Source organism: Hypomesus nipponensis, chromosome 26 (genome assembly GCF_054491055.1).
Source record: "Hypomesus nipponensis isolate SF chromosome 26, ASM5449105v1, whole genome shotgun sequence".
Lineage (NCBI taxonomy): Eukaryota > Metazoa > Chordata > Actinopteri > Osmeriformes > Osmeridae > Hypomesus > Hypomesus nipponensis.
The window spans coordinates 10,927,733-10,942,500 of record NC_140386.1 but is presented as its reverse complement, the minus strand read 5'-3'; the positions used below and the strand labels follow the sequence as shown (position 1 = coordinate 10,942,500).

The window sequence follows — 14,768 nt, the reverse complement described above, 5'->3', positions numbered from 1 at the left end:
GTGTGTTTCTCAGTAGCCAGGCAGCCAGCACCAGAGTATGTTAGCGTGTTGAGGAACAGTTTGTTCCTGTTGTCCTGTTCTGCTGTGCGTCTGTGAAGGAGCATGGCCAGGTCACATGACTAGGTCACATGACTAGGCCAACTGAACTACAACACACACACTGACCTGGGGGGTGAGGGAGTGTGTGTGTGTGTGTGTCATACCTGGTTGAACCTGCGTGTGAAGGCCACAGCATTGGGGGCGGAGCTGTGCTTCTCCTTCTTGTTCCAGCCACAACTGGACAGCTCCTGAAACACACAGGTTCAGACCGGTTCAGACCAGTTCAGACCGGTTCAGACTGACGGGGGCTAAAAGGTCGGGGATGAGGTGAAGACACGTCTTCTGAGGAAATCTGCTTCCCTGGTGGCAGGCCTCAGCTGCCACCGGCTACCTGGGAGCAAGCGGAGGAGAGGGTGAGTGGGAGGGAGAGAGAGAGAGAGAGAGAGAGAGAGGGAGGGAGGGAGGGAGGGAGGGAGGGAGAGTTGAGGAGAGGGGGAGGGAGAGAGGGAGGAGAGTTGAGGAGAGGGGGAGGGAGAGAGGGAGGAGAGTTGAGGAGAGGGGGAGGGAGAGAGGGAGGAGAGGGGGAGGGAGAGGGGGAGGGAGAGGGGGAGGGAGAGGGGGAGGAGAGTTGAGGAGAGGGGGAGGGAGAGGGGGAGGAGAGGGGGAGGGAGAGGGGGACCACACAGACAGGATGACCCAGACCCCTCTCTGGACTTGGATGTGGAGGGGGAGGAGAGGGGGAAGGGGGAAAGAGGGGGAGAGGGGGCTGATGTAACGGTAGGAAAATGTTGTGCACGTTCCCCTCATCAGGACTGTCTCTAAACCCAGACAGTCTGGAAGATAAAGCCCATCACAACACAACACCAAGCTCTAGTGGTGGAGTGTGGGGGAAGGGAAGGCCGGGGGAGGAAAGAAGGACAGGGGTGGGGGGGGGGAGGGGTGAGGAGAGGGCTATGAGTGACAGCCAGCTGAAGGGCTTTGGGAGCGAAGATGATGAGTTTTCCAGGGATGTTCTATAAGAGCAGATCTCATGTTCCTTCTGCCAGCAGACTGGATGTCACGCCTCTTTAAGAAACACCATCTCCTCTACCCAGACACCATCTCCTGTATTCAGAAACACCCTCTCCTCTACCCAGAAACACCCTCTCCTTTACCCAGAAACACCCTCTCCTCTACCCAGAAACACCCTCTCCTGTACCCAGAAACACCCTCTCCTCAGTAACCCAAGATAGACAGCATGTACAGCACGAGTAGACCACATCATACATGACCTCTACATCTACATAATTTAGCAGACGCTCTTATCCAGAGCGACTTATAGTAAGTCCAGGGACATTCCCCGAGGAAAGGGGTGAAATGCCTTGCCCAAGGACACAATGTCAATGCCGAGCCAGGAATCAAACTAGCAACCTTCAGATTACTAGCCCCATGCCCTAACCGCTCAGCCACCTGACTCCACCTACAATGTAGACTACAACACACAGTGTGTGTGTGCGTGAAGGGACAGCTAGACAGTGTGTGTGATCAGTTGCAGCTGGCATAGTTGAGTGTGGTACGTAAACAGCAATCTGAAGCTTGTTCCATGTTCCTGTCTGCCAAGACACTCACTCATACAGGCTTTCCTGCTGCCATAGAGGAGAGGAAAACAAGCCTCACTCCTCTCACCTCACCTCCCTCTCTCTCTCCCACTCCCATCATCCATCTTTCTCTCTCTCTCCTCCTCTCACCTCTCTGTCTCCCTCAGTCTCCTCAACCCTCTCTCCCCTCCCTTGTTCCTTACCTCTCCTTCTCTCCCTATCCCTCACCCCCCCCCCCCCCCCCCAGTCCCAGTCCAAGGCAGGAACTAACCTTTCAGGAACGTGTCCAGCGGGTATAAAAGTCTGCATGTTCTCACTAGCTCTGCACTGCAGGGAACCCCCCCCCCTCATCTCTTCATAAATCCAGATTTTCTATTCTTAGTTTTCCATTCAATAGAACCGTGGGTTTGTATGAGTTTAGTGGAGGGGCTTCAGTTTAGTGGAGGGGCTTCAGTTTAGTGGAGGGGCTTCAGTTTAGTGGAGGGGCTTCAGTTTAGTGGAGGGGCTTCAGTTTAGTGGAGGGGCTTCTATCGCCACACACACACAACTTCACACTCTCTACTGCCGTGATATTTGCAATGTGTTTTCTGAGAAGAACCATTTCAACATTGATAACCAGTATGAGGTGTGGACGGCTGCTCCTGTAGCTGTAGCTGTCCCTGGGAGAACAGGACCAAGGTGAACACAGCCCCCCCAGCCCCCGCTCAACCTCCCCTCAGCCTCCCCCCATAGCATCCTCCAGCCTCCCCCAGCCTCATCCAGCTTAGCAGAGCACAGGGCTGCCATGTGCTAATGCTAACCCACGTGCTAATGCTAACCCATGTGCTAATACTAACCCATGTGCTAATGCTAGCCCATGTGCTAATGCTAACCCATGTGCTAATGCTAGCCCATGTGCTAATGCTAACCCATGTGCTAATGCTAACCCATGTGCTAATGCTAACCCATGTGCTAATGCTAACTCTAGCTGGCGCTGCAGTGTAGGTCAGGACATTCATAACCCTGGCTGGAGCCTGCGTCATCTCAGACACAGCCTGGTTGGAAACAGCCTGATGGAAAACATGAGTGTTTATTACTCTGCTAAACGTGCAATCACACATCTCCTGATGTCATCGCACACGTGAGTGGTGTTGGTTTATTACTCTGCTAAATGTCATATATCTCCTGATCTCAAAGAACACTGGAGACTGTTTGTTCCTGTCAGAATCAGGGTCTGACTTTCTAAACCCTGACTCTACCGGAAGGGACGACTCAGTTACACACACACACACACCCCAGCTGGGGGGGAGGCTGGAGGGAACAGGGGGGAGGATGGGGGAGGCAGACAGGCAGTAGACATGATCCAGACTGGTAGCACATCACAACATGTTTTCTGGGCTGTTGAACAGATGACAGGGTTAGGGCCCTGCGGACAGCCAGCCTCCGGCTACATTCCTGGTCCAGTCGCACGCACACACACACACACACACACACACACACACACACACACACACACTACTCTCATCTTCTTCCCCTGCAGTTTCCTATCCTCTCTTCCTCTCTTCCTATCTCCTCTCCTGTCCATGGCTCAGAAAAGTGAAGAACCCAGAACGCTACATTGAGTTTCAGTATGAGGAAACCTCATCACACGCCTGATAAACCTCCGACTCTGCAGACACACAGACTCTGCAGACACACACACTCTGCAGACACACAGACTGCAGACACACAGACTCTGCAGACACACAGACTCTGCAGACACACAGACTGCAGACACACAGACTCTGCAGACACACAGACTCTGCAGACACACAGACTGCAGACACACAGACTCTGCAGACACACAGACTCTGTAGACACACAGACTCTGCAGACACACAGACTCTGCAGACACACAGACTCTGCAGACACACAGACTCTGCAGACACACAGACTCTGTAGACACACAGACTCTGCAGACACACAGACTCTGCAGACACACAGGCTTGGAGGAGGAACACACATCTCCTCTCTACACCCAGTCAGCCAGTCACCCAGCCAGTCAGTCAGCCAGTCTTCTGTAACCAGCCCAGCCGTGGTGGGAGGGCTGCTTTAACCAGCCCAGAGGGGCCGATTCTAAACACTCACTCTGCAGGTCTGCTGTCAGGGCCTATTTAACTGCAGCAGACACAGGCTCTCAAACACACACACAGTCATGGAGACGTCGCTTTCACTGGGACCATTCAGAAGGTGCGACAATGAGCGTTTGTGTGTGTGTGTGTGAGTGAGAGTGAGTGTGTGCAGAACGGTGAGTGTGGACGTGTTAGTAGACATTACTCAGCTAATCTGAGTAGCTTCTAGGGATGTAAAAGCAGGCGTGAGGAGATGGGAGGTTAATGTGTTCAGCAGGCTGGGAGAGAAGACCAGCGCTGCGGAGCTGTGAGACACCCACTCACCTCCGGCTGGATGGCCTGGAACACAGGAGCGTCCATGAGGGTGATCTGGCCCTGCAGGGGAGAACACAAGGCAGGCTGTTAGGAGCAGCACCTACAGGCACCTCCACAACCCAGCTTCAGCCTCTTCCTCAGCCTGGTCCAGGAGTCTTCAACCCTGGTCCTCAGGGACCCCCTGCCCTGCATGTTGTAGATGTTTCCCTGCTCCAACACCCCTGATTCGAATGACTGGGTCATTATCTGGCTGATAATGAGCATTCGTAGCAAAAGGTACCCCAAAAATACCCCCCCAAAAATATCTCTCTGTTTAAGTTCATGTTCATTCAATTTCATGGAGCTCTGGGTCCTCCAGGCAGGGGCAGCAGGGAGTGGAGCCCCACACACAAGAGCCCCTTCCTGGGGGAGAAGAGGGAGCAGCTCAGCCTCTATACATGGAGTGAGAGCGCCCTCCGCTGGCCTGGCTGAGCACGACCACAGAAACAGTGGCATGATGGCAACTACCCTTGGTGGGTTTTAATAATAATAATAATAATATTTTATTTGTACTTTACATTTGAAGCAAAGCTCAAAGTGCCACAGTTAAGATTATAAAAGCAAGGTACGAACATCAATATAAAATACAAATAGACAAATGCAAAGACTTTTTGGTTTTAGTCTGTTAAGGGCAGCGTGCCCTCCTCCCCTCCACTTTCTCCCCCAACACACACACACACACACCTCCCCTCTCCCCCAACACACACACACACACACCTCACCTCTCCCCCAACACACACACCTCCCCTCTCCCCCAACACACACACCTCCCCTCTCCCCCAACACAAACACTCAGAACTTACTGCATACTCCTCTGGAGTGACCTTGAGCACATCAAACACGACCGCATCAAAACTCTTCTTCAGCTCTGAACCCTTTTCACTGAGAGACTCAGAGCTGCTGCCCTTCTGGGGACACACACACGCACACACACACACACACACACACGCACACACATTAAGACTCATATCTGCTTATATGACAAGGTGGAAAGTAACATACATGGGTTAGAAGACCACCAGCAGAAGGGGCGTGTCTCTGGGTGGATGAACAGGAAGGGGCGTGTCTCTGAGTGGATGAACAGGAAGGGGCGTGTCTCTGAGTGGATGAACAGGAAGGGGCGTGTCTCTGAGTGGATGAACAGGAAGGGGCGTGTCTCTGGGTGGATGAACAGGAAGGGGCGTGTCTCTGGGTGGATGAACAGGAAGGGGCGTGTCTCTGGGTGGATGAACAGGAAGGGGCGTGTCTCTGGGTGGATGAACAGGAAGGGGCGTGTCTTACCTCAGAGGCTGTAGCAGCGACAGTGGTGGCACCTGATTGGCCATTGGGGAGGTCCATCATGTCTCTAGCACAGCCCACCTTTCATCCTCCTCCTGTTAGCCTGCCCAGCCTTCTGCACACACACAATTGCATTATGTAAGCTTGTCAGCATTGACTATAACAGCAACTATCCCCTGTGTATCCCCTATCCAGCTCTTACCATGCCACACTGTGGTATGGGAGCTGCACAGACAGGGACAGCTCTTACCATGCCACACTGTGGTATGGGAGCTGCACAGACAGGGACAGCTCTTACCATGCCACACTGTGGTATGGGAGCTGCACAGACAGGGACAGCTCTTACCATGCCACACTGTGGTATGGGAGCTGCACAGACAGGGACAGCTCTTACCATGCCACACTGTGGTATGGGAGCTGCACAGACAGGGACAGCTCTTACCATGCCACACTGTGGTATGGGAGCTGCACAGACAGGGACAGCTCTTACCATGCCACACTGTGGTATGGGAGCTGCACAGACAGGGACAGCTCTTACCATGCCACACTGTGGTATGGGAGCTGCACAGACAGGGACCACTCTTACCATGCCACACTGTGGTATGGGAGCTGCACAGACAGGGACAGCTCTTACCATGCCACACTGTGGTATGGGAGCTGCACAGACAGGGACAGCTCTTACCATGCCACACTGTGGTATGGGAGCTGCACAGACAGGGACAGCTCTTACCATGCCACACTGTGGTATGGGAGCTGCACAGACAGGGACCACTCTTACCATGCCACACTGTGGTATGGGAGCTGCACAGACAGGGACAGCTCTTACCATGCCACACTGTGGTATGGGAGCTGCACAGACAGGGACAGCTCTTACCATGCCACACTGTGGTATGGGAGCTGCACAGACAGGGACAGCTCTTACCATGCCACACTGTGGTATGGGAGCTGCACAGACAGGGACAGCTCTTACCATGCCACACTGTGGTATGGGAGCTGCACAGACAGGGACAGCTCTTACCATGCCACACTGTGGTATGGGAGCTGCACAGACAGGGACAGCTCTTACCATGCCACACTGTGGTATGGGAGCTGCACAGACAGGGACAGCTCTTACCATGCCACACTGTGGTATGGGAGCTGCACAGACAGGGACAGCTCTTACCATGCCACACTGTGGTATGGGAGCTGCACAGACAGGGACAGCTCTTACCATGCCACACTGTGGTATGGGAGCTGCACAGACAGGGACAGCTCTTACCATGCCACACTGTGGTATGGGAGCTGCACAGACAGGGACCGCAAGGCCCTACGAAGTGTTGTTCAAGTCTGCTGAGTTCATCATTGGCAAGAAGCTCCCAGCCATACAGGACACCTACCACACACCATGCCTCAGGAAAGCCAGCAGGATCCTAAGAGACTGTTACCACCCATCCTTCAGTGTCTTTACCCTGTTGCCTTGAACTTGAACAGCTCTACCCTGAGCCTGCAGCGCCACCCTGTGGTGAGACTGCAAAACCCCACACTTGCATTGGATAGACCAGTACCCTGAACACACACACACACACACACACATACATGTATGCCCTGACAGCAGAAAGGTACTAACCAGATGTGTGTCAGTGATTCATAATGCTGATGAAGTCCTCACTTCTTATGGCTCTGGGTTCCCCCCTGTCTGGACGGGGGAGGAGAGAGGGAGGAGAGAGGGAGGGAGGTGAAGAAAAAAAAAGTTATTAGATTAGTCAAGTAGATTGCACCAAAGCAATCAAAGGTTGTTTTATCAAAAGGTGCTATTTTCCACATCCACCACCAGGGGCAACGCAGCAGTCCTGTATTATAGTCATAACCAGTCACCACCACCAGGGGGAGCAGTACACTGAGACATGCCAGGACACACACCACCACACACCCTCACACACCATCACCACATCATCAGAGAGAGACCAAAACAGAGACAGGAAGAAGGAGAGAGTCAAATAGGGAGAGAAAGCCCTAAAGTTGGAAAAATATTAATCTGATCACAGTTCTACAGGGCAGACAGGCAGGCGGAAAGAGACGGACAAACTTGCTGTAGTTCAAGTGTGGAATGTTTACCAAAACAGCTGAGAAGAGGGTCTGAGAGATTAGGTGTGCGAGTGGTTGTGTGTGAGGGATTAGTGTTGTGTGTGCGGGCACATGAGATTGTAGAAGTAGGCTAGATCAATGGGAATGTTACGTTGGAAGGAGAGCTGGAGGAGGAGAGGGGAAGGAGAGGTGGGGAGGAGGAGGGAGAAGGGATGATCGGGGGAGGTGAGGAGAAGGAGAGGTGGGGGGGAGCAGGAGGGGTGGGGGGGAGCAGGAGGGGAGGAGAAGGAGAGGTGGGGGGGAGCAGGAGGGGAGGAGAAGGAGAGGTGGGGGGGAGCAGGAGGGGAGGAGAAGGAGAGGTGGGGGGGAGCAGGAGGGGAGGAGAAGGAGAGGTGGGGGGGAGCAGGAGGGGAGGAGAAGGAGAGGTGGGGGGGAGCAGGAGGGGAGGAGAAGGAGAGGTGGGGGGGAGCAGGAGGGGAGGAGGAAGGGAAGACTCGTGTTGAGGCTTGTAGCTGAGGAAGTGCTGGGAGGCAAGGTGACTCATCCTGTAAGGATAAGACTTCTTTACAATGATTCCTCCTCCACCCTCTCTTCTCTCACTCCCTCTCTTCTCTCTCTTTCTGGTTTGACAATCCCACGCTACGGCTTTGGCTACTGTTCTCTGTCACTGTGAGAACTGCTCTTCTGTTCACAGGCACACCTGTGCTGAGGGAGCCAGGGTGGGAGGGCTGGGGTGCTGGGCCAGGTGAGAGGGCTGGGGTGCTGGGCCAGGTGAGAGGGCTGGGGTGCTGGGCCAGGTGGGAGGGCTGGGGTGCTGGGCCAGGCGAGAGGGCTGGGGTGCTGGGCCAGGTGAGAGGGCTGGGGTACTGGGCCAGGTGAGAGGGCTGGGGTGCTGGGCCAGGTGGGAGGGCTGGGGTGCTGGGCCAGGTGGGAGGGCTGGGGTGCTGGGCCAGGTGGGAGGGCTGGGGTGCTGGGCCAGGTGGGAGGGCTGGGGATCTGCTTCACTGGTTCCGATCACACGCAGGTGACCCTAACTAACATGGGCAGGAGAGAGGCACAGAGGGGCAGGAGGGCCAGGAGGAGGCAGGAGAGAGGCACAGAGGGGCAGGAGGAGGCAGGAAAGAGGCACAGAGGGACAGGAGGAGGCAGGAGAGAGGCACAGACGGACAGGAGGAGGCAGGAGAGAGGCACAGAGGGGCAGGAGAGAGGCACAGAGGGACAGGAGGAGGCAGGAGAGAGGCACAGAGGGACAGGAGGAGGCAGGAGAGAGGCACAGAGGGGCAGGAGAGAGGCACAGAGGGACAGGAGGAGGCAGGAGAGAGGCACAGAGGGACAGGAGGAGGCAGGAGAGAGGCACAGAGGGCCAGGAGGAGGCAGGAGGGAGGCACAGAGGGCCAGGAGGAGGCAGGAGGGAGGCACAGAGGGCCAGGAGGAGGCAGGAGGGAGGCACAGAGGGCCAGGAGGAGGCAGGAGGGAGGCAGGAACAGCAGGGGGAGGCAGGAGGGAGGCAGGAACAGCAGGGGGAGGGAAGCGAGAGAGAACATTGAGGGTGAGGACTCTCTTGTCACCATTAGCCAGTCGATGATGGACTAGAAATGGGATTACATGACAGTCATCTCTTATGTATGCTCTGGTGTCTAGTTTGTCCTGACAGCACACACACACACACACACACGCCTGTGTCAGTGTTGCCTAGCTACCACAGATCTGTCCTCACGGAAAAGCAAAGAGGGACAAACACCAAGAGAGACTGGACCCCCCCACCCACAGCACACACGAGACCCCCCAGACCTCAGAGGACCAGACAGAATGTTGGACTGAACATTCCCATGTTCATTTGTGTTCCTCCCCGCATCATCGTCCATCTCTAGAAGGAGGGCTCCCACTCTGAGCTGCTGGTCCTACAGGAGAGCTCCCACTCTGAACTGCTGGTCCTACAGGAGGGCTCCCACTCTGAGCTGCTGGTCCTACAGGAGAGCTCCCACTCTGAACTGCTGGTCCTACAGGAGAGCTCCCACTCTGAACTGCTGGTCCTACAGGAGAGCTCCCACTCTGAGCTGCTGGTCCTACAGGAGGGCTCCCACTCTGAACTGCTGGTCCTACAGGAGAGCTCCCACTCTGAGCTGCTGGTCCTACAGTTTCTTTAATGTTTGGTTTCCAGGGCTTCCTCTTTTCCTACCCTGAGAGTAGAGGCTGGCTACAGGTGCTGATCTGTGGGCATCTGTGATGTCACTGCAGATAGGATGTGGTGTGATTAGAGGCAGCAGTCAGGCTGGGACACAATGCTGCTCCTAATCACTGTCTTGGCAGCAGCTCTGACCTTGAGACTGAGATTTAGCCATATTTAGCCCCACACACACGCACGCACGCACACGACACAAACACCCTCTCTCTGTCTCTCTGATTGATCATTAGATCTCAAGCTGTGCATGCAGTCTGTTCCTCCTCCTCGTCCTCTCCATCTGACACATTACTTTACAGCCTCAGTCCTAGTCAGACATGTTACCTCCAACTGCAGGACTAAATACTCAGACCTCATTCAGGCCTAGAGAGACCAGAGAGAGACCAGACACAGAGCGGAGACAAAGAGAAGAAGGTGAGAGCAGAGAGAGAGACCAGATAAAAAGAAAAGAGAACATAAGGAGAGAGACCAGAGAGGTAAAGAGAGACCAGAGAAGGTAAAGAGAGACCAGAGAAGGTAAAGAGCAGCAGTCAGTGTGCGGCTTGGTTCCAGTGAGGCAGGCTGACACGTGCAGGGCATGCGCTAGCCTACTGTGCTTCCAGTCTGGTTCACTAAGTGTGTGTGTGTGTGTGTCTGAGAATGTGTGTGTGCCTGCAGGAGGGTCCTGGACTGATTAGTGAGCCCCAGAGAGCCAGCCTGCCCGGGCCTAGTGAAGGAGGAGGAGAGGACAGGACGTGGAGGGAGGAAGGCAGGAGGAAAGAGGGAGGAGGGGGGAGAGGAAGCCATCCACAGGGAACAGTGATGATAGAGAGCAGGGTAACAATGCCAGCGCCAGAGAGGACCAGCTAATAGGAAACACACAGATCCCTATCTCTTCCTCTATGAGCCTGAGCTGCTGAAGGTTAGCCAGGATACCCCCACACAACTATGTAGACACTGTCTCCCTGACTCTACCTGTCCAACTAACTGACTCACCATGTAACTTCCTGATGAGGTCCAGGTTACATTAGAACACTAACAGTCACTTCTTCACACAAATTGTTAGTCTGAAAACACATATATACACTCTCTCACACACACACACCAGTTCCCAGGAGGTGTCTGTTGGCCCTTGGGGCTTTAGATAACCAACGCGCTAGAACCTGACAAAGCACAGACACAGCACAGTCAATCAGCAATCCATAACCCTCTCTCTCTCTCTCTCTCTCTCTCTCTCTCTCCAGTTTTGCCCTGTTTGTGTGTGTGTATGAGAGAGAAAGAGTCAGAATGCTATGCTGAAGTGGATCTCTGCATTGCCTGGTTAAGAAAGTGTGAAGTTTGAGCTCATAGTGGGTGACATGCTGGTCCGGGTTCATCCCTCCCTCCAGCTTTGTGTCTTAGGGCTCCGTGTTCCAAGGTTGTTAGAGTCTTTGTGCTCTGGGAGGAAGTCGTACAGCTGGACACAGCCTGTCACTGTAACAGCCTTGTGCCGGCTGCCGCCAAGTCACTGTTCTCTCTGGGTGTGTGGGTGAGAGAGAGAGAGGAGACACAGAGAAAGAGACACAGAGAGAGAGAGAGAGAGAGAGAGAGAGAGAGAGAGAGAGAGAGAGAGAGAGACAGAGAGAGAGACAGAGAGAGAGAGAGAGAGAGAGAGAGAGAGAGAGAGAGAGACAGAGAGACAGAGAGAGAGACAGAGAGAGAGAGAGAGAGAGAGAGAGAGAGACAGAGACACAGAGAGAGACACAGAGAGAGACACAGAGAGAGAGAGAGACAGGGTGAAACTCCTCCCCATGGTCCAGTCTATCTTTCAAAAGCTGGTCAGCAGAGAGGAACACACACACACTCCTTCAGTCCAGTACGGGCTATCCAGTTCATGAGGTCACAGTGCACAGGCTGTATGTGTAATAGAAGACAAGCAACAGCTGAAGCAGGAACAAACAGATGTATCTCTTCAACTCCGGCCCTCCTCCCTCCGCCCTCTCCCCTGCCCTCCGCCCTCTCCCCTGCCCTCCTCCCTCTCCCCTCCCCTCCTCCCTCTCCCTTGCCCTCCTCCCTCTCCCCTCCTCCCTCTCCCCTGCCTTCCTCCCTCCTCCCTCTCCCCTGCCCTCCTCCCTCCTCCCTCTCCCCTGCCCTCCTCCCTCTCCCCTCCCCTCCTCCCTCTCCCCTGCCCTCCTCCCTCTCCCCTGCCCTCCTCCCTCTCCCCTGCCCTCCTCCTCCCAGAATGAGCCCCTCACGCCCCTTGATCCCCCTGGTTCACAGCAACACATGGCCAGGGTACACATACACACACAGGACTTTTTTCCTCCTCAGACAAGCACAGACAGGATGAGCTTCCAAACATTCATTTCTATTGACTAAAAATAGGCAAGACATTGTTCCCCCGTCTGCCCCTCCAGCCCCCCCCCCTCTCTTCAATACAAAGGAAACTTCAGAAACATTCTGACTGTTAGAAGATGTATCACCCACCGCTTCACTACACACCACCTAATGTGTGTGTGTGTGTGTGTGAGAGAGAGTGCGTGCATGCGAAGATCCTGTTTAAGAGCCTTTTTAAGGACAGCATCAGCTCAGCTCTTATTTGATCCACTATCTACCAGGTTCACAGCCAAGTTCACTGCTTTCCATGACACAATCAGCTCTCAGCTCACCCAGCTAGCCAGCCCCGGCCAGACCCAGGCCTTCACAGACCTATAGTGTCTGGAAGGTCCTGCTAGAGTCTGAAGGCTTATGCAACATGTTGCTGTAGTCATCTGAACTATTGGCCTGCCACACACTCCCCTACCACACACAGCACGCCCGGGACGACCTTATAAACATGATGCCCTAACCCAGCAGCTCCCCTGAGGGGGGGATAAGGGATGTGTCCCCAGAGACACTGCTGAGCCCGGCAGCGAGACTTGGCCACCACACATCATCCACTCACCCAGACCGACAGACACAGACAGCAGCATGGAAGGTAACCCACATAGCTCAAGTTCAACATGCTTTGTAGGCCGGGATCAGACCCTCCCCCTCCTCACACTCTGTTACGCAGGCTTGACCAAGTTACTGGAGGCCTTGGGGTTACACAGCTGCATGTCCCCCCCCCCCCCCCACGACTCCAACCCCACCCACACACACTTCAAACAAACATAGCCACCATGAAACAAATATAATATTCTGCAATGTCATATTATCTACTGCTTGTCTTACAGGACATTTCAAGGTCACACACACAACACATAAAAATAGAGTGGCACACACATACAGGGAACGCTCTTTCACACAGAGTGAGTGTGTGTGTGTGTGTGTGTGTGTGTGTGTGTGTGTGTGAGAGATGAAGGCAGGGCCTGACTACACTAGCACTGTCAGCTCAACACCACACAGCTGGGAGCTGTTTACACAAGACCGGGACGGAGAGAGGAGAGAGAGATGAACCAGTCTGACTAAATAAACCTGATCGGAGAGAGAGGAGAGACAGACAGTGAACGAGATAAAGTAAGAGATAGAGATAAAGAATAAGACAGAGAGAGACAGAGAGAAGGACCACCAGCTCCACTTCACAGCCTGAAGGAACTACTGTGCTACCTGTGTTTAACAGGGTACCTGCACATATTCCAGCTGCTGAAGGGCCTGACTGGCCGGCTGGCTGAACAGCCGGCTCCACAGGGGAGAGACCGGCACTGGCCTCTTGCTCTGCAGCCCTGCAGCCCTGCTCTGCAGCCCTGCAGCCCTGCTCTGCTGCCCTGCAGCCCTGCTCTGCTGCCCTGCAGCCCTGCTCTGCTGCCCTGCTCTGCAGCACTGCAGCCCTGCTCTGCTGCCCTGCTCTGCTGCCCTGCTCTGCTGCCCTGCTCTGCTGCCCTGCTCTGCTGCCCTGCTCTGCTGCCCTGCTCTGCTGCCCTGCTCTGCTGCCCTGCTCTGCTGCCCTGCTCTGCTGCCCTGCTCTGCTGCCCTGCTCTGCTGCCCTGCTCTGCTGCCCTGCTCTGCTGCCCGGCTCTGTAGCCCGGCTCTGCTCCGCTGCCTGGCCTGCTTTCAGACGATAGAGTTGACGGAAGTGTGATACAGGTGGCATGCACAGACACACTCTCACACTCACTCATGTGCACACACTGTCAGGCGCTGGTTGCACAAACACCTACTTCAACAAGCTGCCAGAAGCCTCAGAAAGACTTAACACACTGATTATGAAACATGACGGAACACACTATCTCTGTCTGCCTCTGAAAGACACGGACACCATACACAGCCAAAAACATGGCCGAAAGAAAAGACACACACACAAGCTGACAGACATGACACAGCAGGGCCCTGGTTACGTGACTACACATGGGCAGAAAGCGCCTTATTTCAGCGGTTTCCCCTAGCAACCCGAGCACTGGCTTCGTTTGGAAGCAGACTGATGAACAACAGCGAGGAGCCGTCTGACGGTGGAAGGAACATACAGAACCTGCTCATTCAGGCCTACTGTGTACACACTTTCTCATTGTGGAAGTCTCGTTTCACACACACACACATGTAAGCTAATCTACACTCTAGCTAATCCTATTTGCGGGGCCAGAAAGGGCTGGGGACAGGAGCAGATGGTCCAGTGCTGCCAAACAAGACTGCAGCACTGGGATTAGAACCTATGGTGCTGCAGGTGGGCTGGACAGAGACAGAGATATGGACAGACGCTGGAATGTGAAAGGTTTCAGTTTAGACACAACTGAACACAGTTGGTCAGTGCTACATTTCAAACCTGCTCATGGTCAAGTATTCTGTTCCAGTCTTCTGATTTAGCTGAATCAAAACAGAAGATCATCGAACGACACCTAAGTCACAATCCCAAAGTGATGCTTTTCAGGCCCGCCCCCCTCCTAAACCAAAGGAAAACCACGTCTTCATAACAACATACCCTCTACAAACAGCATGTAGTGAGTTGACGTTGAACAGGGGCATTGACAACATCAAATAAGAATGCAGGCATATCCCGTACTCCCAGCGCGCTTCCAGAAGAACATGTCACCTCTTTCGCGGTGGACGCGGCAGCTACACACCCTCATACTAAATATCACGGCAGGACATTCCGCATGAATCTAGGTGACAGGGTCAGGCTGCGCCGCGTCATACTTTACTGGACCCTGACATGAGAGGCAAGCTCTATGAGCCATGGTTCGACGTTAGGAAAACAAGCGCCAGCTAACCATAAGCTAACCGTATTTGACAGCCATTATTGTTCAAACGGAC

General features: G+C 54.2%; 1 protein-coding gene across 7 annotated transcripts in view; it reads right to left on the bottom strand.

Annotated features, from left to right (window-relative positions):
* Positions 1 to 14,768, bottom strand: part of ralgps2 (Ral GEF with PH domain and SH3 binding motif 2) — a 43,854-nt gene that overhangs the window by 27,568 nt on the left and 1,518 nt on the right. For 3 of the 7 annotated variants that reach the window (XM_084692555.1, XM_084692561.1, XM_084692556.1), the window contains 5 exons: positions 6,945 to 7,013; positions 5,342 to 5,453; positions 4,864 to 4,968; positions 4,031 to 4,081; positions 204 to 287 (listed from right to left, as the gene is read on the bottom strand). In XM_084692555.1, coding sequence (XP_084548681.1) covers positions 204 to 287; positions 4,031 to 4,081; positions 4,864 to 4,968; positions 5,342 to 5,401 — 300 coding nt within the window. In that variant the 5' untranslated portion in view covers positions 5,402 to 5,453; positions 6,945 to 7,013. The remainder of the gene's footprint in view (positions 1 to 203; positions 288 to 4,030; positions 4,082 to 4,863; positions 4,969 to 5,341; positions 5,454 to 6,944; positions 7,014 to 14,768) is intronic. The other 4 variants (XM_084692560.1, XM_084692558.1, XM_084692557.1 and 1 more) reach the window with 4 other exon arrangements.